The sequence below is a fragment of the Piliocolobus tephrosceles genome, chromosome 10, assembly GCF_002776525.5.
Source record: "Piliocolobus tephrosceles isolate RC106 chromosome 10, ASM277652v3, whole genome shotgun sequence".
NCBI classification, from domain to species: domain Eukaryota; kingdom Metazoa; phylum Chordata; class Mammalia; order Primates; family Cercopithecidae; genus Piliocolobus; species Piliocolobus tephrosceles.
In genome coordinates this window covers 14,732,775-14,759,141 of record NC_045443.1, presented here as the reverse complement: position 1 = coordinate 14,759,141, position 26,367 = coordinate 14,732,775, and the positions used below count along the sequence as shown (strand labels likewise).

At 40.3% G+C, this 26,367-nt stretch overlaps 1 protein-coding gene across 1 annotated transcript in view; it reads left to right on the top strand.

Annotated features, from left to right (window-relative positions):
- GUCY2C (guanylate cyclase 2C) overlaps positions 1–26,367 on the top strand; it is an 83,845-nt gene that overhangs the window by 22,201 nt on the left and 35,277 nt on the right. Inside the window, exons 9-15 of the mRNA XM_023226143.1 lie at positions 1,944–2,029; positions 5,147–5,258; positions 14,010–14,091; positions 18,442–18,547; positions 22,063–22,125; positions 23,027–23,098; positions 23,547–23,651. Of these exons, the coding sequence (XP_023081911.1) occupies positions 1,944–2,029; positions 5,147–5,258; positions 14,010–14,091; positions 18,442–18,547; positions 22,063–22,125; positions 23,027–23,098; positions 23,547–23,651 (626 nt within the window). The remainder of the gene's footprint in view (positions 1–1,943; positions 2,030–5,146; positions 5,259–14,009; positions 14,092–18,441; positions 18,548–22,062; positions 22,126–23,026; positions 23,099–23,546; positions 23,652–26,367) is intronic.

The following is a 26,367-nucleotide window of genomic DNA, read 5'->3' as shown; positions in this document are numbered from 1 at the left end:
ATGGGGTTTCTGAGTGGATTTGGGGCAACAAAGAGGGTTTAGCAGTAGATGATTCCACAGCTAAATCCCTTTAAACTCAACAGGATGCAAACATCATTGCATAAACTTTGAGGGTGCTGTTATTGATAAGTGAACCCCAGTTTATGCTTCAGTCTTTTAGAATCTTTGGATGTCACAGAAAGGGCAGGTAGCGCAGGTTCTGTACTTATGAACCAAGCTCATCATAAGGCATTTTGAGCAGTGATGTCCTGACTATGCTTGGAGGCTAACAAAAGAATAAATATTTGCAGTTTGATTTGGGTCCTTCCATATCTCCTTTTGTATCCTTCAAGGATCTGGGACCCTGTGTTAAACCTTTAGTTATCGGCCAGGCGCGGTGGCTCAAGCCTGTAATCCCAGCGCTTTGGGAGGCCGAGACGGGCGGATCACGAGGTCAGGAGATCGAGACCATCCTGGCTAACATGGTGAAACCCCGTCTCTAATAAAAAACACAAAAAACTAGCCGGGCGAGGTGGCGGGTGCCTGTAGTCCCAGCTACTCGGGAGGCTGAGACAGGAGAATGGCGGGAACCCAGGAGGCGGAGCTTGCAGTGAGCTGAGATCTGGCCACTGTACTCCAGCCTGGGCAACAGAGCAAGACTCCGTCTCAAAAAAAAAAAAAAAAAAAAAAAAACCTTTAGTTATCAAAACTCCACAAAATAATACCCTCCAAAACAACATGAATCTCCTGAACTGCATGGATCAACGTTGCCCTTTCCTACAAGTCCCTAGTGAAACTCCCATCTGTCATGTCCCAGATCTCATCCTGAGACTGTGAAGAAATTTTCCTCTCAATGTAATGTATACTAAATCAAAGAAAAATTATAGTGGCCTTTTCTAACTTGCCTCAGAGTCTTACTCTATGAAACCTTTATTTTACTGCAGAGTAAGTGACTTTCTCTGTAGGCTTCGGAGGGCAGCAGATGCCCAGCATCAGGACTGAGGCCTGCACTAGTGGCTGTGGTGTCTGACAGAGGCGGGAAGACATCACTTCTGCTTCACTGAAGATGCAGCAAGGGAGACACAGTATTTGTTGGTCATACCATGTGTCCCAGGTTCTACCTGGCACTTTATGTGAACTCTTAATCTCCTCACTTCCATGACCATGGTTGAGCATTTTAATGGATTAGCATGGGCTTAACATTTGGCTTAACATTTAGGAAACAAACAAATGTTTGTTCCTGCCACCTACCAGCTGTATGACCCTTAATATCTCTGACTAAATAAATTATTTCTCATCAATATAACAGAGATAATAATAGTTTCTATATCATGATATTCCAGGAAGAATAGTATGATAATGCATATAATCACTTAGCACAGAGCCTGGTATATTGTAAACAGGAAATAAATGTTCATTGTTATGTTGAACCATGTGAAGCTGCTAATTTGATCACTTTTTTTTTTTTTTACCTAAACAGGTTTATCTTACATTGCTATTTCATAGATGACAAAACTGAAACTCAGAAAACTTAAGTAATTTTCTTCAATGTCTTCAGCAAACAAGTGATAGTGAAAACATTTTGATCTTCCTACAATCTATGTTAAGATTGTGCAGTGACCCTATACACTATGCTAGGAGTTCAGGAAATATTCTTAGCAAAAATGTATCACTAATAATCGAGGGACTTATTGACTCATTACATTTAGTACCACCCCAAATGCAATGAAAAGGTTTTTTGTTTTTTCTAAATAAATACATCTCCCATAAAAAATGCCCTCCAGAGATCTCTGGGCCAAGAAGCCAATCCAGGTGCCATCTGATTAGACTATTAATGTCAACAGTGTTTTCAGTAAATTTGAAACAGAGCTATTTGAACCCGCTTTACACTCTCTGTCATGATCCAACTTATCTGTCAGGCAAAGATCAACAATGGCCTCTAACATACTCTGATCTTGCCCTAGGGTATGACGGTCCAGTGACCTTGGATGACTGGGGGGATGTGGACAGTACGATGGTGCTTCTGTATACGTCTGTGGACACCAAGAAAGTATGTCTCACTGCTTATCAGAAAATGCAGGGTGCTGTGACTGGGTGAGGAGGGATAACTTGGAAGAGGAGCACTAGCAAAGGAATTAGAGAAATTATGTTTAGAATCTGAAGACCGTTCATTTCAACTTCACAATTACACCTCACTTAGGGTAGTATTCCTTAAGCATTTTGACCCATAAAACTTCTTACTCAGAATATCCACTTTATTTACTATTAATATATCTATACCTCTGTACCTATATCCATATAGATAGGTAAAAATATCCACCCAGAATAAATTATATAATGTAACAGCCAGACTATTGGTGAGATACCAAAGAGAGGATCACAAGTCTTTCCTAATATTTTTTTACCCATTTTCACAACTAAAGATTTCAATGAAATATTCCCTGTTATCTCCGTTTGAACTCTCAGGAAAATCATTAAATGTATACATCTGAGCCCCAAATAAACAGCCCTATAATGCTATGCTTTTATTCATATTATATTCATTTTTTTTTCCTTACCTACATAGTAGGTTCTTTAAAGAAAAGAAGTGGTCTACTCACTTCTCCATCTCTTCAGTGCATAGCTTCTATCTGGCACACCATTGATGGCTGGTCAGCATTTAATCACAAAAAACAAACAAACAAACAAAACACCTGTCTTCATGTCATCCAATGTTGTATTCATCCAAACTATAAAAGCCACTGTTCCAGCTAACCAAGTGGTCGGTAAAAAGGTTTATATAGGAGGTCAGGTCCTAACACAACATTAGATGTGTTCATTTTTTTTTATTTTCCAGTGCGAGTGTTATGACACCCTAAGTCATATACTAAATGTGTCTATCAACCCAGCTTTGTAAAAGATATCTGCAATGGAAAATGTGAAGAGCTAGAGAAAAGATGTACAGGTTGAGAAAGCTAAACCAGAAATTTGCCAGCAGCATTCCATAAATGTAATTCGTAGTTTCTAGATCCTATATTGAACCTTTAATACAATGTTATGTTTAGCATACATTCCATAAGAATACCTTAACATAAGATCCCATCAATACTTCAGTTACTAATAGCGATTACAAAGGTACATGCATTCCTCTCTGAGTTATTCGCATCTAGGATGGTGCCCATAACCTTCATACACAGAGGCAGGCAGAATCATGTGAGATCTAATGTCAGTCTCATAACTATACTTCTAAATGGAAAATGTTGCTCTGTGCATTTATTCTCTCTATAAGGAATTTTCAGTTGAATTTTTCAATAATGTAATACCATCGGTTGTGCTATATAACATGTATATTTGGGGAAATGGGATCTTCTCAAAATGTAAGGTTAAAAGGATGATAATCTATATCCAGGATAGGTCTCAAGAGAGATTCAATATGCCACATCCTAATATAAAGGAAAAAAAGAGAAAGAAAGAGTAAAGTTATGAAAATATAACATTGGGTTGGGTGCAGTGGCTCAACCCTGTAATCCCAGCACTTCTGGAGGCCGAGGCAAGTGGATTACTTGAGGTCAGGAGTTCGAGACCAGCCTGGCCAACATGGTAAAACCCCGTCTCTACTAAAAATACAAAAATTAGCCAGGCATGGTGGTGCATGCCTGTAATTCCAGCTACTTGGGAGGCTGAGACAGGAAAGTCACTTGAACCTGGGAGGCAGAGGTTGCAGTGAGCCAAGTTCACACTACTGCACTCCAGACTTGGTGACAAAGCAAGACTGTGTCTCAAAAAAAAAAAAAAAAAAAATAGAAAAAGAAAATATAACATTGTTGTCTAGAACATTTTGAGGGTACAGTGGTAAATTTAAAAGGATGGTCATTGATGTGGTTTGGCTATGTCCCAACCAAAATCTCAACTTGAGTTGTAGCTCCCAGAATTCCAATGTGTTGTGGGAGGGACCCAGGGAGGTAACTGAATCATGGGGGCCGGTCTTTCCTGTGCTATTCTCGTGATAGTGAATAAGTTCTCACGAGATCTGACAGGTTTATCAGGGGTTTCTGCTTTTGCTTCTTCCTCATTCTCTCTTGCTGCTACCATGTAAGAAGTGCCTTTCACCCTCCACCATGATTATGAGACCTCTCCAGTCTTGTGGAACTGTAAGTCAAATTAAACCTCCTTTTCTTCCCCAAAAACGAGAAAAAATTTTTTTTTTCCCAGAGGTTTCATGGACTCACAGTTCCACATGGCTGGGGAGGCCCCACAATCATGGTGGAAGGCGAAAGGCACATCTTACATAGTAGCAGGCAAGAGAGAATAAGAGCCAGTGAAAGGGGAAACCTCTTATAAAACCATCAGATCTCGTGAGACTTATTCACTACCACAAGAATAGCAGGGGAAAGACCTGTCCTGTGATTCAATTACCTCTCCTGGGTCCCTCCCACAACACATGGGAATTCTGGGAGATACAATTCAAGCTGAGATTTGATGGGGAAACAGCCAAACCATATCAAGTCATCTTTCAGATCGCCCTTACAAAATTGACTCAATATATGCAGCAGTAATTTAAGAATATATTAATATTTCCATTGGCAAATTACTTGAAAATGAAATCCTTTATTTTAGAAACTAATTAGTGTCATGTACAAGAAAAGTATGTTAGAGCCAAGGAATAGAAGAGATTAGAAAATTAAGTAACTGATAGAAGTTAAGAAGTGTAGTTATTTCAGGGCCCCTTGACATATATCAAAAATGACATAATGGATTTTAGCTCTGCTGCGTTTTCTTGAGAGCTTTTTTCAAAAGCAACTTAATATTGTAGAAAACACTAGTGTTTCATTTGTCATGTGACTTGGAGCTAGCCATTTAATATTTCTTGGCCTCTAGTTTAACATTTGAAAAATGAAAGACTTGAACTAGTTCACTAAAGGCCCACAGAATCTGTGCTGGACAGACAGGAGTTAATGGTGTAGTGTATGGGCATAAAGAAACAGGAAACTAATCGGTCCATCTGAACTTATATCCATGTTCATGCTGGGAACCAATAAACAATCCTAACTAGTGGTTAACAGTTGCCTTTTTTCACTGAGAAGTGTTATGTAAATCAAGTGTCATTGAGTAGAATCATTAATCTCACCAGAATTTGTTCTAAAATGATTTACTATTCATCCTTTTCCTTTTTTGTGCCCTGACACAGTACAAGGTTCTTTTGACCTATGATACCCACGTAAATCAGACCTACCCTGTGGATATGAGCCCCACATTCACTTGGAAAAACTCTAAACTTCCTAATGATATTACAGGCCGCGGTAAGATATCCCTAATGAATTTTCTTTCCCTGACACTGTTTTCCTGGTAAGAAAAGTAAACTCTGTTGTTTATGTAATTAGCCTGTGCTTTTTGCTGTGTTTTGTCTGCTATCCCAGTTTGATTTGCTGGGTTTGTAAATGTGGTCTTTACTTCCCTGCACAATGAATGATATTATAGTTCTGATTCAACACTGATTTCTGGCCAGACGTGGTGGCTTATGCCTGTAATCCCAGCACTTTGGGAAGCCAAGGAGGGAAGACTGCTTAAGCCTAGAAGTTTGAGACCAGCCTGGGCAACATGGTGAAACCCTGTCTCCACCAAAAATACTAAAAGAAAAAAAAAATTATCCAGGCATAGTGGTGTGCACCTGAGGTCCCAGCTACTTGGGAGGCTGAGGTGGGAGGACCACTTGAGCCCAGGAAATCGAGGCTGCAATGAGCTATCTTCGTTCTACTGCACTCCAGCCTGGGCAACAGAGAAAAAAAAAAAAAAAAAAAAAAAAAAAAAAAAAAAGGAAAGAAAGAAAATATTCTTATTCTAATTTAGCTATACCTGTCTTTAAAATATGTCTTACCATTTGACATAAATTATTCCACAGAAAACTGGGTTTCACAACTGGCAAAAATGAGCACAGAGACATACATTCTTACTCCAGTTACATTTTACTGCAATAAGCTAAAAGGTTGTGTATTTCAGCAAGAAATACTTGACATATCAGGCTGAGGGGTGACCAGTAATCCTGGCCTTTATAGTCTCCCCTGTTCCCTCCCTGGACACATATTTGGGCTGCAGTGATAGTTACCCACCTAATTAAGATTAGGTCCTATCATGTCATGAATAGCCCTAACATGACTTGGCCAGCTTTCACCCCTGCAGGCTGCACACTGACCATCCGCAGCAGGAAGGGCCAGTCAGGATCTCCCGGGCAATGAGGTCTCAGGAAAATCTGTCCATGACTGGCTCGGCCAGGGCCTGCCATAATGAGCAGTAATTCCATGTGACTAGGAAAAAGTCTTTAGGAAATAGTCCTAAATCTGGACAAATATTTAGTCCAAAGATTAAAAAAAAAAAAAAAGTAGAAACATCATCAATAAAATTATTTAGAGCCAAGTATGGTGGCTCACGCCTGTGATCCCAGCACTTTGGGAGGCCAAGGTGGGAGGATTGATTGAGGCCAGAAGTTAAAGATAGCCTGGGCAACACAGTGAGATCCCATCTCTACAAAAATTTATAAATTAAAGCTGGGAGTGGTGGCTTATGCCTGTAATCCCAGCACTTTGGGAGGCTGAAGTGGGTGGATAACGAGGTCAGGAGTTCAAGACCAGCCTGACCAACATGGTGAACCTCTGTCTCTACTAAAAATACAAAAATTAGCTGGGCATGATGGCATGTGCCTGTAATCCTAGCTACTTAGGAGACTGAGGCGGAAGAATTGCTTGAATCCAGGAGGCAGTGGTTGCCGTGAGCCGAGATCACACCACTGCACTCCAGGCTGGGGAACAGAGCAAGACTCCATCTCAAAAAAAAGGAAAAATTATAAATGAGTAGACATAGTGGTGCATACCTGTGGTCCCAGCTACTCAGGAGGCTGAGGTGGGAGGATCACTTGGGCCCAGTAAGTCGGAGCAGAAGTGAGCCATGATTGTGCCACTAAACACCAGCCTGGATGACAGAGCAAGACCCTGCCTCAAAAAAAAAAAAAAAAAAAAAATTATAAAATTATAATATATTCACAAATGGAGCATCAGGCAACCAATTAAAATAATTATTTACAAAAAATGTTAAATGACATGAGAAAACTTATGATGTAAAGTAATAGAAAAATATAGCTTCTTATTTAATGAGATTCTAACTTTGTAAAACAATGTATAGAAATAAGACTGGAAAGAAATATGTTAAACTGTTAAGAGTGGTGTCCTCTGAGTGATGGGATCCTGGAAGATATTTTTTTGCTTTATTCTATTTTTCTGAATTTTCCAAAATTTCCACAATGACTCTGTATTACTTTATTATTTTCAAAAAGTATTAAAAATTATAAGCTACAAATATTTTTATACCAGCTCTGCTCTACAGCCAGAAACTCTGAAAGTTTGATCTGATATAAAGGGAATGTTTCTGCTTTGAAGGGCTTGCTTGTGTCAGAGCTATACCTACATTTCTAGTTTTCTTTCACTCTGAGTCAAATTTAGTCCAAAATGATTCCTGTACTTTTATCCAACAGGCATTAGCAGCTGATTAATGCAATGAGGGAGGGGGGAATGAAGATAGCATTCTTCTAGACAATAAGCAATACTGAGCTGATTTCAGATTTATTGCTATGATTGCTTTTTAAAGTCGAGTTTTATTTAATAAGCTTTTAAAACTATTTCTGGAACCATCTTCAAGCTTTCTAGTTTTAAACCAAACTTGACTTCTGAAATATATCTCTTTTCTCATGGGCTTCTGCAACTCTCAACTTCTTCCTTTTGTAACTTTTTGAGTTGAAATTATGCTTTTTTTCTTCTTAATTATAACTATCAGTGACAATGTTAGGTTTGTGTTTTTAATATATTTCCTTCAAGTTTTTTGGTGTTTTGGTTATTCAATAGGTCTGTGATCTGTAAAGTGCTGAACTTCTCAAAAAGTATTTTTTGAGAGAGTTCTCCTTACTTACTTAGTTCTCCTTACTTACTACATTTAGCTCTAAACTTTACCAATGAAGCGATAATATAGGAGTTAAAAAACTTATTTAGGCAGGTAGCGAGGGTACTAGAGTCCTCAGTAAGTCTTTTTCTTTTCTTTTCTTACTCTTCTTTATTTTTGGAGACACTGTGTGGCTCTATCACCCAGGCTGGAGTACAGTGGTGCAATCTTGGCTCACTGCGAACTTTCCCTCCCGGATTCAAGCGATTCTCCTGCCTCAGCCTCCCCAGTAGCTGGAATTACAGGTGCTTGCCACCACGCCTGGCTAATTTTTTGTGTTTTTAGTAGAGATGGGGCTTCGCCATGTTGGGCAGGCTGGTCTTGAACTCCTGACCTCACGTGATCCGCCCACCTCAGCCTCCCAAAGTGCCGAGATTACAGATGTGAGCCACGGCGCCCGGCCAGGCTTTTTCTTTTAATTGAAAACAGCCTCCAAACCATTTCTTTTCTAGCAAAAAGCAGCCTGAAAAGCTGAGCTGCGAGAATAAGCAAGCTGGAAGTTCGCATAGCTGTACTAAAAGCCAGGTCCACCCAATATAGCGATTTCCCCTCCCTTTCCTTTGTAGCCATGTGTGGGGGGTGTCGTTGTGCCGGCCAGGTAAAGCCACATGTGTGGGTGTCATGGCGCCAGCCAGGCAGAGGCCATATTTGCATAATACAAGATTAGGGTGAGAGGGCCAGTTTCTTCGTGGGCTGTGTTAATGGCACACTGGTCAAACCAATCCCCTGGGCCCTATATAAATCAGACACAGCCTCCTCAAGCATCCCTATATAACCTACTGCTTCCCATCACAAGCAGGGATTTTTCCCTTCAGAGCCTTCCTACCTCTCTACGGGTGAGCTGTTCTCTTCTTTCCTGCCTATTACACTTTCCGCTCCTTACCCTGCTCCGTGTTTGTGTCTGTGTCCTTAACCTTCTCGTCACGAGATGACGAACCTTGGGTATGTCCCCAGACAATGAAGCCGCTTCAGCAACTCAACCTTTGAAATAGTATAGAAATAAGATATGCATGACTAGAACTTTCATCTGTGTGCACACAGCTACTAAGTAATGAAACATTTCACCAGGAGATTACACCATCCCTGTTCTTTCATTTATTTAACCAAGATGTTTACTTAATGCCAGACAATGTTCTGAGCACCTGGGAAACAGCAATAGACAATGCACATTTGGTGCCCGTCCTCCTTTCCAAGTCCTCAGCATCTGCTTCCTGTATCACAATGACGTCCAACTGACTTCCTGCATTAGTCCTGCCCACTTCCATCCAACCCATCCTGCTACCAGAAAGAAAGCACAAGTCCAGTCATGTCACTGCCCTGTTGCTAACATGCCAATTGGCAACTCTGCTTTACCTACAGAATACAGTCTAAAATACTTAATACAGCACAAAGTGCCTGTAATCTCCCTACTTCTCCAGCTTTATCTTTTACTCACCTATGCCTTCCCCATTCCCTCAACCTCCTCTCTACTTCCTTAAAGGGTCGTGCAAATTTATGCCACTGTGTCCTTATTTATGCTGCTTCCTCTGAATAGAATTTATCACATCTCCATAGAGATGGGAAACATATACTCATCCTCAAGATCTAACTTGAATCTCATCTTTCGTTAGCTTTTTTTTTTTTTTTTTTGAAGGCGTTTTGTGGTAGTGTTGCGGCTGGGGCAGGGCAGTGGCGCGATCTCGGCTCGCTGCAACTTCCACCTCCCAGGTTCACGCCATTCTCCTGCCTCAGCCTTCCGAGTAGCTGGGATTGATTACAGGCACCTGCCACCATGGCTGGCTAATTTTTATATTTTTAGTAGAGATGGGGTTTCACCATGTTGGCCAGACTGGTCTCGATCTCCTGACCTCGTCGTGATCCACCCGCCTTGGCCTCCCAAAGTGCTGGGATTACAGGCGTGAGCCACCGCGCACCCTCAGGGCTTATTCTTTATTCATATCTCCTTGCCCCAACACAGAGCCTTGGAATGAATAAATGAATGAATGAATGACAACGTGAGATAACGGAGTATATTTCTACTCTGGACTCCAGTACTCATCTATACTCTGTTAATTTCAGTCAGTTTATTTCTCTTTTCTAAGTGTGAGTTTCTTCCCCTGTTAAATCAAGAAGTTTATCAGGTTCCTTCCAACCCTAATGTCATTTGACCTGGAGGTTATACTGTCTCATTCATTGTGAGATGAGTTAATTAGAATGCGATAACTACAGCAGCCACCAGAAGGCAGCAGAAGCTTAACCTTGGAATTTAGATGGCGATACTGCGTTTATCTAAAAGGCAAAACTAAAAAGCATGTTTGATTAAAAATGACTACATTTACGTAGTATATTTAAATACTATATATAAATATTATAATTATATCTAGTACAGTGAGATGTTCATACTGTAGGAGGCAGAGAATTGAGGTGGGCTGAGGAGTGGAGTCCCCTTATTCCCTCCAGTTTATAGTCTAGAGGATGTGCAAATTTCATAGAATTTGATAGACCAGTGAGTGTTGAAAATGTATTTCTTGTACTCACTTTTGTTTTCTGTCTGGGGTTTAGGGCGTGAGAATGGTGGTAGTGGCAATGGTGGTGATAGTGATGGAAGTGGTGTTTGTAGTGACAAACAGAATTCACCAGTTAGATGTGCCCATGATGCAAGTTCAACTCCAAAGTATGAATGTATTTCTGCTCAGTTGAGAGAAGAAATCCAAAGTTCACATTTTCACCATTGAGATTTTCCCCTGAACACAAAACAAGGTAATAGAGGCAAAGTCACATGTTTGCAAAGCATAAACCCTTCAAATTCAGCCCTCACACAAAAGAGCTGTAGTATTTACCCCAAGCTAAACCATCTACTTCAGAAGGACATAATGTGATTAAACAAAAACAGTTTTAAAATACACGGGACATGAGATCCCTAATGGCACAGGAGTCTTTCTATATGAATTTATTTATGTATTTTAATGTCCAAGCACCTTGTCCTTGCCTCTTCTCAGGCAATAAGATGACCGGGGCCAGGTTTTTCTTCTATTATTTTTTATTAGCCATTTTTGTTGATACTTTACCACATACCAGGTCTTGTGCTGGGTGCCAAAGGTATAAGGATGAACAGGAATAAATAAGTAGGACATGGACTGTACCCCCAGGAGTTTACGGTGCCATGATAGAGAATACAGCGTGAGGGTTTAGGATGCTGCTTTCATAAAGAGATCCTAATACCTTCTTTTCAGGGGCACCTACATCAATGACATTTTAGCACAGAATAATTCACATATGCCTGGGCACGGTGGCTCACGCCTGTAATCCCAGCACTTTGGGAGACCAAGGTGGGCGTATCACCTGAGGTCAGGAATTCGAGACCAGCCTGGCCAACGTGGTGAAACCCCACCTCTACTAAAAATACAGAAAATTAGCTGGACATGGTGGCGTGTGCCTGTAATCCCAGCTACTTGGGAGGCTGACGCACGAGAATCTGAACCTGGGGGAGTGAAGGTTGCAGTGAGCCGAGATCGTGCCATTGCACTCCACATGGGCAAAAAGAGCGAAACTCTGTCTCAGAAAAAGAAAAATCCACACACATGATTTTAAAATCCAGTAGCAGATGTGTTTCTAATGGAAAGTGAATGTGCCTGATCCCGCCTCTGCACATCTCCGCTCTCTCAGTCATTTCTGCTTTTAGTGTTTTGCATATCTAAATAAGATGCTTCTATTTCTTGATGCATAAGCTTTAGCAGTTATCTATTAATTTTTTGTATTGATACATGAAGATTTAGCTCATCTTCGCTAGCCCTCTTTCTCACTTCTTCCCATATAGTTATATCTCTTTTGTCAGTACAATTATTGAACACCTTTTTCATTTTAATTAAAATGCATGAGCTTCTAGTGTTGTCCCATCAGTTGTATATAAAATATCTTGCCTCCCACTTTGTAAGATGAAGATGTTAGTGCCACAGTTCTTTCTTCTACCTGCTTCCCATCTCCAAAATTCTCCTATATTTTTCTTTGCCAGGGTTGATAATATTTATTTGGTAACCAAAATAAAGACCTCTGTTCTTTACCTATAACTTGATTCTATAAGTTGAAAACAAGGAAACATTTTCATTATGTATACATGATAACATCTTTCTTTTTTTTTTTTTTGTTTTTTGTTTTTTTTTGTTGTTGTTTTTGTTGTTGTTTGAGATGGAGTCTCATTGTGTTGCCCAGGCTGAAGTGCAGTGACACAATCTCGGCTCACTGCAACCTCCACTTCCTGGGTTTAAGCGATTCTCCTGCCTCAGCCTCCCAAACAGCTGGGATTACAGGCACCCACCACCACATCCAGATAATTTTTTGTTTTTTTAGTAGAGACGGGGTTTTGCCATCTTGGCCAGGCTGGTCTTGAACTCCTGACCTCAGGTGATCAGTCCCTCAGCCCCCCCAAAGTGCTGGGATTATAGGTATGAGCCACCATGCCTGGCCAACATCTTTCTATATAGCCCCAATGTCTCCCTTTTGTACCACAAAGGAAAATTGATTTTCTCTCCTTTTTAAATACCTAATTCTCAAAGTCAGGGCACATTTTACTTTGTTTCACTTTTGGACTATGCCTTCCAGGAACATTTTTTCCTTAGAATTCCTGATTGGGTTTCTCTTTTCTTTCCTTGCTGTATAAAGAAATATGTCTTCTTCACCATATTCCTAATCACTTCCCAGCTTCTCACACATTCTGTCTATTGCTTGGAATCTATTCCGTTTTTAATTCTTGAACCTACTGACTTCCTAATAGGGATTCATTGCGGCATATACGAACCACGACTTTCCCATGCAGTCTTATTGTTGCTGTCCTTCTCTGTGTGGGAGTATTCCTTTGCATACTCAGACACTGCTTCAGTGATTCCTTGGGTTGGATCCACATTTTCCCGGATTCCACTTACTCTTCTGACAGTCTGTCAACTTACTCCATCTATACAACTCCACCCACACACTAGTGTTCTAGTAAATAAAATCCCATTCTTCATTGACTTCCCTCACTAACCCAGGAGAGCTTAGAAAGAACCGGCATGCAACACTGTCACTTCATATTCTATACTGACTTACTTTTCTTCCAGTGTATGCTCTGTATTTAAAAACAAGTTGTCTCAGTTGGGTGTGGTGGCTCACGCCTGTAATCCCAGCACTTTGGGAGACTGAGGCAGGCGGATCGCTTGAGGCCAGGAGTTCATGACCAGCAACATGGCGAAACCCCATTTCTACAAAAAATATAAAAATTAGCTTGGCATGGTGGCACACGCCTGTAATCCCAGCTACTCTGGAGGCTGAAGCAGGAGACTCGCTTTAACCAGGGAGGCAGAGGTTGCAGTGAGCCAAGATTGTACCCCTGCACTCCAGCCTGGGTGACAGTGAGACTCCATCTCAAAAAGAAAAAAAACAATAACAAAAACATGTCTCATCCTCTATGAACCCTTCTTAGGTATACTGGTTTCAAGGACACCAGGTAGGCTTCTACCATCAACATTTTTTTGTGTGCTATGAACTATTTTATGTTTGTGTAACGTTTGGTGATTGCTGTTAGAAAGAATAGAGATGTATATGCTGTCAGAATAGCCAAAATGAAGCCACTTTCCCTGACTGTTCAGAGAGTAGAGACACAGGACTTATGTTACCAGAGAGAAATTAATGAAAGATAATTTTTTTTTTTTCAAACAGAGTCTCGCTCTGTCACCCAGGCTGGAGTACAGTGGCTCAATCTCAGCTCACTGCAAGCTCTGCTTCCCGGGTTCACGTCATTCTCCTGCCTCAGCCTCCCGAGTAGCTGGGACTACAGGCACCCACCACCATGGCCAGCTAATTTTTTGTATTTTTAGTAGAGACAGGGGTTCACCGTGTTAGCCAGGATGGTCTCGATCTCCTGACCTCGTGATCCACCTGCCTCAGCCTCCCAAAGTGCTGGGATTACAGGTGTGAGCCACCACGCCTGGCTAAAAGATGAATTTTTTTTAAAGAGTTCTCTTTTCCCTTCCCCCAAATTACACTGTACAGCTAGAATCTTGGAAATGCCTTTGCTCTCTTGACAAAGGTCCTTCCTAACGCATTTTCCTCCACAGGCCCTCAGATCCTGATGATTGCAGTCTTCACCCTCACCGGAGCTGTGGTGCTGCTCCTGCTTGTCGCTCTCCTGATGCTCAGGTACAGTCGCCTCTATCATGCCTGCGCTCGGTATCCAGAGAGGCAAGGAGGGAAAGAAAGCAGGAGAGGTCTGTTGTTGTCTGCTGCTAATGGTGAACATTCACAAAGAGGCCTGTAGACTGACCTAAGATAATGAAGACATTCTGCATCAAAGACTATGTGAAGGGCAGAATATTATTGAGTGAATAGATTAGGGCTTTGGAGCCAGAGATGCCTGAACTCAAATCCCAGTTCTTTGAGTTACTAGTTCTGCGGTCTTAAGCATGTTACTTAGTGACTTAAACAGGTAACTTAGCTTCAATTTCTTCATCTGAGCTGTTGTAAGGATTAGAAATGGAACGTGTATACAAACTACCATATAATAAGCATTTATAGATGAAAATAGTTATTTGTATTATGTTGGTATATCGTGGGAGACATCAAACTCATTACATTGCATGCTATTTAGGCTGGGGGAGGTTTTAGAAACAATTTATTCCAAATCTCCTATTTTAGCTTGAGGAGAGAGAGCCCAGAAAGTCAAATGGCTTCTCTAGAGTCTTATCACCAGGTAGTGGGTGGGGCCAGAACTGGAACTCAAGCCTTCTCACCATCAGTTCCAAGATTTATCTGCTCAACTTGGATCTACCAAATGCCTAGCCAGAGACATTGTGTGTACTAAGAAATATTTGTTGAATACATAAATGAGTGAGTAAATACCACACTACCTCCTAATCTGCATATGTTAAATGCCAAACTTATAATACCCTATTATACTACCAGGTTCACTGGCATTTCTTAGCTAAACAAGACAACAGTTTTATCTGTGTATTATACACTTTGGTCTATGTGTCATTATTCTTTCTCATGTGAATGTCCAGCCGGCCGTACAATGGTTGATGTTTTCTCCAGAAAAGGAAGTAGACTATTTTCTTCAATCTGACAACAGTGCTTGGCTCCTGTAACTGTGTTGCTCAGAAATATAGGTGATGGTCTACAGTGTGTGGCGACCATTACCATTTAGTGAAGAGTGGGAAGAAACCAAAACTTCCCCCCAAAAGCAAGTCTAAATGGGAATCAGTTTAAGATAGGGGTAAATCACAAGATCAAAGATAATAACAGGTGTTTCTCATTGTCTCTAAACACAGGAGGCAGAGATAGGGCTTCCTAATGGCCAGTGCAATGCTATGCCCATGAGGGGGCCTGGCAGACAGGTGGTACACATGCAGTTTGCCATTACAACGGCCTATGCAAGAAAACTAGCAAACCATTTAAGAAATCCCCTAATTCAGTATGAATGACAGTTGGCTCTGCTGAGTCCCAAGAGTCTCCTGGGGTACAGAGGTGAGAGCCCAAGAGCCTTTAAGGTCTTGATAGTCATCCTACTTGCCTCCAGGTCTTAGGGTCAGTAATATGCTATTTTACATGCATTTACTCGAAGAATACTCAGACTTAGATGGAAGCATATGAAGAGAATAATCATTTCTGCTTAGGGGACATTAAGGCAGGCATGGCCTTGAGAAGGTGAGTATGAGTTTGTCAAATAACCAAAAAGCAAAGGCAAACCAGGGACAAAACAGGTCAATAGAAAAGAATATCAGTTCCAGAAACAAATACAAGCAAGAACTAATAATATGACAAAGATGACAGTATGTGTCAGCTAAGAAATGATGTTGGTGGCCGGACACAGTGGCTCACGCCTGTAATCCCAGCATTTTGGAAGGCCGAGGCAGGCAAGTCATGAGGTCAGGAGTTCGAGAACAGCCTGACCAATGTGGTAAAATCCCATCTCTCCTAAAAATACAAAAAATTAGCTGGGCATGGTGGCAGGTACCTGTAATCCCAGCTTCTCGGGAGGCTGAGGCAGGAGAATCTTGAACATGGGAGGCAGAAGTTGCAGTGAGCCGAGATCGCACCACTGCACTCCAGCCTGGGCGACAGAGCTAGACTCCATCTCAAAAAAAAGAAAAAAGAAATGATATTGGTAAAGTAGGCTTTCCACATGTAAAAAGCAAAATTAAAACAGGTAACTTAGCTTCAATTTCTTCATCTGAGCTGGTGTAGGGTTTAGAAATGAAATATGCACACAAACTACCATATAATAAGCATTATATAAATGAAAATAGTTATTTTTATTATGTTGTATCATGTTATATTTTATTATTATTATATATCTAAAAGAATACACAAAGACATAGTTTATATGGAGTTTTAAATGTTAAAGCATAGTTTATGTGGAGTTTCAAATGTTTGATTATGTGAAAATCAAACTTCAAAACAATAAATTAATAAAAATGAGTATTTAAAATTAAAATTATTTTTATTTTTTTGAGACTGAGTCTCACTGTCACTCAGGCTGGAGTGCAGTGGCGCCATCTTGGCTCACTGCAACCTCTGCCTCCTGGGTTCAAGCAATTCTCGTGCCTTGGCCTCAGTACTAGCTGCGGTTACAGGCGTGCACCACCACACCTGGCTAACTTTTATATTTTTAGTGGAGATGGGGTTTCACCATGTTGGCTAACCTGGTCTCAACTCTTGACCTCAAGTGATCCACCCACCTTGGCCTCCCAAAGTGCTGGGATTATAGGTGTGAGCCACTGTGCCTGTCCAATAAAAATGACTTTATGATGTCAGGTTAGGAAAGTACTTTTCAGTCAAGATAAAAAAGGAGACGTCAAAGAAAAAATATATAAATATGACCATAATAAAAATCGAAACTTTCTGGAAAACAAAGTTAAAAGAAGTAATAAACTATGAAAAGGTATTTGAAAAACAAAAAGACAAAGGATTTATTTCTCAAAATATATTAAGAACATATGTAAGTTAACAAGCATAAGAAAAAGATACACACTAGGGAAAAATGAGCAAAATTATAAATATATAATTCTATATAATTCTGAGTCTATATATTCTACTAAATAGCTAGAAAATATTTGAAAGGATAATCTCACTAGTAATCAAGAAAATGCAAAGTAAAGCAATAATGAAACACTGCTTCGCTTACATCACAAAGGTTAAAAAAAGTTTATCAATACCAAATGTTGACAAGAATATAGAAAATGGGAATTCTTAAGATAAGAAGGTAAATTAATTGATAACTACTGTTTTGGGAAGCAATTTGGTGATATCTGTAAAGTTGAAAGTGTACATCCTCTATAGCCCAAGAATTCCGCTTCATCTATACCCAGTCCCCAGCCTTTTGGCACCAGGGACTGGTTTCGTGGAAAACAATTTTTTGGGGGTGAGGGGAGTTCGGGATGTAACTGCTCCACCTCAGATCATCAGGCATTAGTTAGATTCTCATAAGGATAAGGAGTGCACAACCTGGATCCCTCCCATGTGCAGTTCTCAATAGGGTTCACGCTCCTATGAGAATCTAACGCCACTGCTGATGTGACAGGAGGCAGAGTTCAGGTGGTAATGCTGACCTCTCACCTCCGGCTGTGCAGCTTGGTTCCTAACAGGCCATGGACCAGTACCAGTCCACGGCCTGATCCCCAGCCTACACTATCTGGGGACCGATACTATCTGAAGGAAACTATACATTCTTAACATTGTGTAGTTGAGATAGGTCGTGTTACATTTTCTCTGTACTTTTCCATTTTCTTTAAACATATTTTTTGAAAAGGCACAGATGGGTAAGAGGAACTGGCTTATTTAGGGATCTGGTGTATTCTCTGATGGTTTAAAAATTAACATTTTTGCCTGTCAGCGTTACCAACTTCACATTTTTTTCCTATATTTTTTCCTAACTCCTTCTATGTCATCAGTTTAAATCCTTTACTATCGTGAACGACTGCCTTAGTGAAAAACCTGGGAAAGTGAAGCGAAAAGAAAAGAAAGACTAGGAAACAGAGGTCCCCAATCCCCAGTCCATGGCCTGTTAGGAACCGACCACACAGCAGGAGGTTGAGCAGCGGGTGAACGAGCATTACCTCCTGAGCAACCCTTCCTGTCACATCAGTCAGGGCATTAGATTCTCATAGGAGCGTGAACCCTATCGTGAACTGCGCATGCAGGGGATCTAGACTGCATGCTCCTTATGAGAATCTAATGCCTGATCTGAGGTGGAACAGTCTCGTCCTGAAACCACCCACTGCCACCTCCATGGAAACATGGTCTTCCAGGAAACCAGTCTCTGGTGTCAAAAAGGTTGAGGGCCACTGCTATAAAAGCCCATCAGAAACCCTTGCAGGTCCACTGGCAGTCAGCACTTTTCAGTTTGGAGAACATGGTGTTCTGTCATTGGGCTACCTTCCCCCACGCACATCTACCTGAGCATACCAGGGTTCTAAACTTCTCCCAGTCTTCAGAAGCTGAATGGCGTGGCTACTAAGAAAAACCTATTGACGGGTTTTATTCCTTTCACAGAAAATATAAAAAAGATTATGAACTTCGTCAGAAAAAATGGTCCCACATTCCTCCTGAAAATATCTTTCCCCTGGAGACCAATGAGACCAATCACGTTAGCCTGAAGGTAAAGCCTACCTTACTTGTTGAAGAATGGGCGCAATTTGCCAGGTATTTGACAAGACTTAGCATTGCAGGATATGTGCCAAGTAGGGATAGTTGTTCTAGAAAGCAAGACTTAGATGCCTTCTAATTTTCAACTCTCTGCCTTCCCCTTGTTTCTCCATTCTCCTACATGTCAGCTAGTCAATCCAATGAGCACTCCCTGGAGGCTGAGATACAGTGTGTTCTCATTCTCTGCATCTGATCCAGAAGAGAAATACACATATAGGGAATTTGCCATGGAAGGGATGTAGGAATGGGCAGAGCATGTGAGTTCCCCTAAACCTTGGATGCTAATCTATCCATACTAAGGACCTATGACTTGTCTTACTCATTCCTGAAGAAAGAGGCCTCCTCTGCTTATATTTGCTCACATTCACCTTCAACCAGGAAATAGCAGCAGCCAATAATAACTTACTCCATTTAGCACAGTCAGTGCAGGACCTATGCTGTCTCATCTACTCCTCCTACTCCAGGAACCCAAAATTAAGCTTTATCATCATAATTTTGCTGATGAGGAAACTGAAGGACAAAAGATTAAGAAACAGTGCAGGGACACATGCAACTAATGAGTAAGATTACTGTAAGTAATAATAGCTAACACTTACTGGGCACTTATAATGCACCACATGCATTAACCCATTTCATCTTCTCCTGAGCACTGTGAAGTAGCAGGGTGGAAATTCCAGGAACACAGCTACAATTTAAACCCAGTCTGTCTAACTGCAAAGCCTGAGATTGTAACACATTCCATATACCATATAATTATCCTAGTTTTTATACCAAAGCATATTAAGAGAATATGGAGAGCCAAGACCTCCACAGATGGGAATTCGTGGACTCCTTCAGACTAGGGCCAAACTGATAGTGTAGTGGGATTTGAGATGTTTCCTTGCTTAAAATCAGCAGGAATATAACTGCATTTGGCTTAAGTTTGTCTCTGGAACCTCTCTACCAGCTCTTGACCCTCCTTCCCAAGTCCTGCGTGCTGCCCTCTAATGGCTCCGATCCCCGCCTATCTATCCAAGGACCAGGTCTTTCCTTCTTTCAGAAATATGACATGCTCCAATGTGACCCTCCTCCTGCTGAACCTCCAACAGAAAAATTCTATTTACAAAGACCAATCTGTCTCAGCTAAGTGTCAGGATGAAATCAATTTAACAGTAATTCACAGTCAGGTATAAACAATCTTAAGACTACTGAATTTCCAAAGAGAGAGTTTGTTGACCTAAATGACAAACTGGAAGTACCTAGTGTTAAAAGAAAAACTCTGGACAGACGAAATATAATTTATTTGAGCAAAAAGTGATTCATGAATTGTGTAGCACTCAAAACCAAAAGAGGTTCAGAAAGCTCCACCCCGCAGCACGGGCAGTGAGCTTTCATAGGTTGTACAAGGAAGTAAAGTCCACAAATAACTTGATTGGTTACAGGTAGGCATTTGCTTTATTTGGGCATGGTCTATTCAGTTAGCTGCCTGTGATTGGCTGAAACCCAGCCATTTGTTACAAAAATAGACTCCCAAATCAGTTTTCAGTTTGCCTATATACTAAGTTAGGTCTGCCGTTTATAGGAACTCATAATACAAAGACAGTCTCATGCCAATGGTTTCCTCTCTATTTAAGATAACACTAGGAAGAGGAGAGGGGACTTTCAGAAGGAGCGTGTGCACCTCTGTCTCTGAACAGCACCCGATGGGCTCCCACACGAGCCACCTCTGCACAAGTCCAGCCTTGGTGTCATTCCTCAAGCACCACCCCCACTGCCTCAAAACCCCATATTTCATATTTTCTCTTTTGGAGTAAGCCCAAAACATGTGTCTCTGTATGTTTTATTAAAATATAAATATTCCTAGAAGTATAATTCATCCATTTCTTGTCAGTTTCTGTACAAAATGTTTATGAGTACAGATCTGGTTAGTTCATCAGAATGAATGAGTCACCTGGCTAAGGAAATAAGTCTTTGGGACAGTAAACTCAAAGGAGGGAAGATCAAAATTATTTTGATCGTGTGATCATTGTTGCTCTGAGTTTTAGACAGGCTGGGAAGCAGGCGGATCAGAGACTGGCTGTACAGAGAGCTCATCAGGTGCTGTGAGTCAGGGAGACATGGAGAAAACTCAAGGCCACCCAAAGTCAGCAAGGGTGGAAAATACCATACAACCAGACAGGTAGCGGTGCAAGTTTGGATCCTCAATGAATGCAGAAATAAGGAAGTAAGACTAAGAGATGCGATAATAGAGAGTCTAACATCCCACTGCTAGAACAGAAAGGGTCAGAATATCAGACCAAAGATTCCAGACAAAAGAAATCAGGAAAGTCAAAGGGATAGAGTGACACAGAAAAAAATAATCAAGATGATCATTCATTTGAGGGTAAAAAGAGAAGTCTTTTAGCTAGCAAGAGAATTTCACAAACCTTGTCTCATTTAACCCCTAACTGTTTCTGTCAGTTGGAATTGTGCAGTAAGGAACTGAGGTCCAAATAGTTTAAATGATATCATCAAGGTCTGAAATAAAAAAAAGAGCCTTAGGCAAGAAGACAAGCCTAGGTTCTGCCATTTTCTTTTTATGTGACATTTAATGTTGTTTAGCCCATTAGTATTTAGTCTATACTTAATTTGTTAAATGAGAAGAAAATGAATGACAGTAACTGGACATTTGTCAGTCTGCAATGTGGCAGGCATCATGCTTGGATCTTGAGAGAGTCGTTTCACTTGCATTTCAAAATAGCCTTGTAAGGTTCATTTTAGCAAAGATAGTAACACATCTCAGGTTTTTATGAGAATCACATTGAAAGATGCAATTGTTCCCAACCTTTTCTCTGTCTTTGGACCAGAAGTCATTAGCTGGAAGGCCAAGAACTATATCTGGCCTGTAGTTGTGAGTGCCTGTGTGTGTGCATGTGTTTTGTTCAATATTTAACATTTTAAAAATTAATCGCCAACATACAAATGTCACGAGATAGCATATAAGAATTCTTATTACCAGCTTCTTTTGACGAATAAGATGATTTAGCAACTTCAGGCTGAACCCAGAGCTGACAGGACTGCTTCCCTTAGACACCTGGCCCAGTTTTCTCATTTGCATTGCTACTTGGGCCTTTAGGCATGAGCGTGCAACTCAGATGCACAGCATCCTTCCCGAAGAGCATCTACCTGTAGCTACAGGTAACAATTCCCATGAAAACGGGGTTGGGGAGAAGGGAGCAAAGGAAATCCCTGGTTGAAGTAGGGCCACAAGAGGAAGGGAGGAAACCTGTAGCTAAGCATGAGAGCAGCAGATACCTGGAAACATGTTGCTGGAGTTCAATTAGTGAGAGGGAACAAGTCAATTATAGCAGTTTTTCTGGAAGCCTGCCTGCCCAGCATGCTATTGAGGAAACAGATGCATCCCACCTGGAAGAGCCTCTCAGCCTTTGACAGGCAGTGAGTAGGATGAGATATGGAGTTTCTGGAATAATTAGCCTTTTCTTGTGCCAGATCGATGATGACAAAAGACGAGATACAATCCAGAGACTACGACAGTGCAAATACGACAAAAAGGTGACCTCTCCCACTTCTCTGAACCCTCCACTGGGGTGTGCTCTGGGCCTTCTGACCCCTCGTTGCTCCGGCCCCTGATGTCAGTATCACAATGATGGGAGTGCCCAGTCTATTCCCAGGGGCTGTTCTTAGAGCTTCACAGGGATGGCCAGGGCCCTGCTTCAAGGGTTACAAAACTCACAATCCTGGGGAAAATGGAAGACAAATAGAATGCTGGGGAAGGGTGGAGTGTAGGAAGAAAAATGAAATATAAAAGATATCCAGAGTAGTCCAGGGCAACCCTAGTATTATATTTTGGCTCATTGCTGAGAAATACAGCAATCTCATATGAGAGCTTTGCATCTTATTTCCATCCTTCCTTCTTCCCACCCTCCCTTCTGCCTGCCTTCCTTCCATTTAGTCATTCTTAAAGAAACATTCAAGACTGAACTTACCATATCCCAGGTACTAGGCACCAGGGATACAAACATCAATCAAGGCCCGGCACAATGGCTCATGTCTCTAATCCCAGGACTTTGGGAAGCTGAGGCGGGTGGATCATTTGAGGCCAGGAGTTCGAGACCAGCCTGGCCAACATGGCGAAACCCCATTTCTCCTGAAAATACAAAAATTAGCTGGGGGCATGGTGGTGCATGTCTGTAGTCCCAGCTACTGGGGAGGCTGAGGCATGAGAATTGCTTGAACCCGGGAGGCGGAGGTTGAAGTGAGCCGAGATTGCACCACTGCACTCCAACCTAGGCAACAGAGCAAGGCTCTGTCTTTAAAAAAAAAAAAATCAATCAAATACTGTCACTGCTCTCAAAAGTTTACAGTCTGGTGAGACACACAAACAAACTGTTATAATATGCACGTAACAAGTTACACCACAACAGTTTCTCCTAAATTTCATTGATTTTTGCAGCGAGTGATTCTCAAAGATTTCAAGCACAATGATGGTAATTTCACTGAAAAACAGAAGATAGAATTGAACAAGGTATGTAGCCCTTACTTCAAACCCTTGAAAAATAACTTCACTCCATTTCTTCTAATCACTGAGGTTGCTGGTGGAGTAAGAGGCTGACAGAGAAGCCCTCAGGCCAAGAAATGGTGACTATATTTCTTGTTGAAAATTCGACCAAGAGATATTGGAAAGTGAGGTTGATGGCGTAAAAAATTCTGGAAATCTACTAGTCTTTCCTAGAAAGTGGACCTGATACTATTTGAAAGTAAAGTTTGTACTCAAGGCCTCTTACTGACAAAGGAAATGTTATTGAATGAGATTAATATACTGTGTGATAAGCAATGGATACTGACATTCAATTTGTTAACAGCAACACATCTTCTCAAAGATCTGAAAGAAAACACATTTTATTGGCATATTAATTTTTACTTTGACACCCTGTTCTGCCTAATTTGCTTTGTAAACAAACATGTTCTTCTAGTTGCTTCAGATTGACTATTACAACCTGACCAAGTTCTACGGCACCGTGAAACTTGATACCATGATCTTCGGGGTGATAGAATACTGTGAGAGAGGATCCCTCCGGGTAAGAAACCAGGGTCATTTCCAATTTTCTAATCATACAAAAATATTCAGCAGGACTTTAAATAAAAATATTTATCGACTAAAATGATATTAAAGAGTGATCATGGAAAGTTGGTAGGGTCACAAGCTTTCCAGACTTTTTCTGAGATTTTTTCAATCAGTCTTATTATGTTTTTATAAACAAGCCAAAAAAATTCAGGAAAAAGATAATAGATTTAGGGAGGGGAGTAAACAGAGAATGGAAGTGGAAAAATGAGTGATTACCTCCAAATACATTTTATTTTACATGAATACTTGCTTTTGTATTAAAAGAGAAATGGATAATCATTATGATAGCACCAAATAAGCAGTAGAAGACTTGGTTATCATTCTTGGTTCTGCTGCTGTCCAAATTATTACTCCACTCTTGGACTAAGGATCATCCAGGAGTTGGCAGATGAGGTCAGGTATTTGGACTGAGCAAGTCCAAAGCCAACAGAGAAACTAAGAAAAAAAGCAAGAATATTAGCTTTCACACTATCCAGTATAAACGCAAATCTACCCTCCAAGAAAAAATCGTAGCCCTAAATGTTACTATCTCTTTTAAAAATTCTTTCATGCTTGTTATTCTGACATCTGAGGGCTCTTTCTCTGGATTAATCCCTATGAAATGTAACAGTGGTATAAGGAAAAAGTGACACATTAAGCCATTAACTATATTTAGCACTTTGAGAATTCATTTGCTGTATAGCAGAAGGGAAAGCAAGCCCATGAGGGACTAGTGTAATGGAATGTGGTGGAGAAATCTGGAGCAGGCGGCTGGCCAGGAGAATTAAGATTAAAGAGGAAAATGGTGCTAAGGTAGAAGTTCTTTAAAAATAATAAACAAGGCTGGGCACCGTGGCTCACACCTGTAATCCCCGCACTTTGGGAGGCCGAGGCGGGTGGATCATGAGGTCAGGAGATTGAGACCATCTTGGCCAACATGGTGAAACCCCATCTCTACTAAAAATACAAAAATTAGCTTGGCGTGGTGGTGCATGCCTGTAATCACAGCTACTTAGGAGGCTGAGGCAGAAGAATCGCTTGAACCAGGGAGTCAGAGGTTGCAGTGAGCCGAGATCGTGCCACCGCACTCCAGGCTGGCAACAGAGTGAGACTCCATTTCAAAAATAATAATAATAAAATAAATAATAACAATAACAACAATTTAAGTATCCAATGCAAAATTTAGAAGAATAACTATAACATAAGGAAAGGAAGCTATTAAATATCAATCATTATAAATCAAATAAAATAGGATAGGATTTTAAAATGTGCTTGCAACTTAAAAAACAAAATTATTAAAACACACAAGACTTTCACTTCTAGATATTATTTTTAAAACAAACATGCAAATACACAAAATCGAGAATAAAAAAGCAATGAAAAGATGTTTTAATTGTAAAAGAATACTTCATGACTATTAAATTATAATCTTTAAAAAGGGAAACTTTCAGAAGCGATATAATCATGAAATCTGTTTCAAAAAAAAAAATTTAATTGGACCAATTCTGAATCAGTTTCAGGCAATAACTGTGAAATCCTTTGACCAGGCTCTATTAATTGGTATTCTAAAATTTCTGTCTCATTGAAATTAAATTAGAGTATGGTCTAGACCTTATGTGAAAATTATTTCTAATTTTGAAAGACCTGAAATAGTTATTGTTATTCCTAGAAATGTGTATTTATTTGATCAGTATCAATTAAAATGATCACTTTCATCATCCATTAAAACACTCATGTGGTTTTTCTCCTATGACTTTTTGATTTGGTACATTATAATAATATTGTTCCATTCATAGAATTAACCATATCCAATTGTTTGTGTTATGCTTTTGTATATACAACTGGCTTAGCATTTCTTTTATTTTATTATGTTTTTTCCTCTGTATTCACAACCATAGTTAGCCTTTGGTCAGATTTTAGTTTCAATCTCATGCTAACTTTGTTCAATGTTAAATGAATTTAGAGTATGTTCATGTTTTTGTTTAACTTGAAAATAGTTTTTATATAGATAATGAGAATTACTTTTACTGAACTTCAACATTAGACGAATTAAGCTGACTTTGGTATTTTCTCTATGGGAACTATCATTTCTTCTATGGCTATTAATGTAATATTGTGATATAGTAAGAAATATATTTTGTCTTCATTCTTGGTTCCTAAAACCCCTGTTGTTACTGGGTGGTGAGGGTGAGAAAAGCTCTTCTGTTATTTATAATAACCCCCTTTCAAACATACCTGAGTTATGCTACTTAAGATAAGATAGCCATGGAAGACTTCTCTGGCAAGATGACATTAGAGTAAGACCTGCCTGAAATGAAGCTGTGAAACCATAGCTCAGGGAAGAGGATACCAGGTTTAATATTTGCAACCTGTTCTCAACAAGGAAAACAACAATTAAATGGTGATGTGCTACAGAATTCCCAGACCTCATTTCAGAAATATTCCTAGGCTCCCCCATAATAACAACTCCTGTAGAGTTAGAAATAAAACAGTACTTCCTTAACATTGCAAAGACTGTCTATCATAAAATAACAACTGACTTCATCTCTATTAATGCAAAGACTCCCTAGCCACACCCTTTACTACTATTAGTTAACTTCTGAAAGTTCTAACCAAAGCACTAATGCATGAAACAGAAATAAGATATACAGTTATTGGAAGGTGTCAAGATAAATAACAAACAGAGAGTG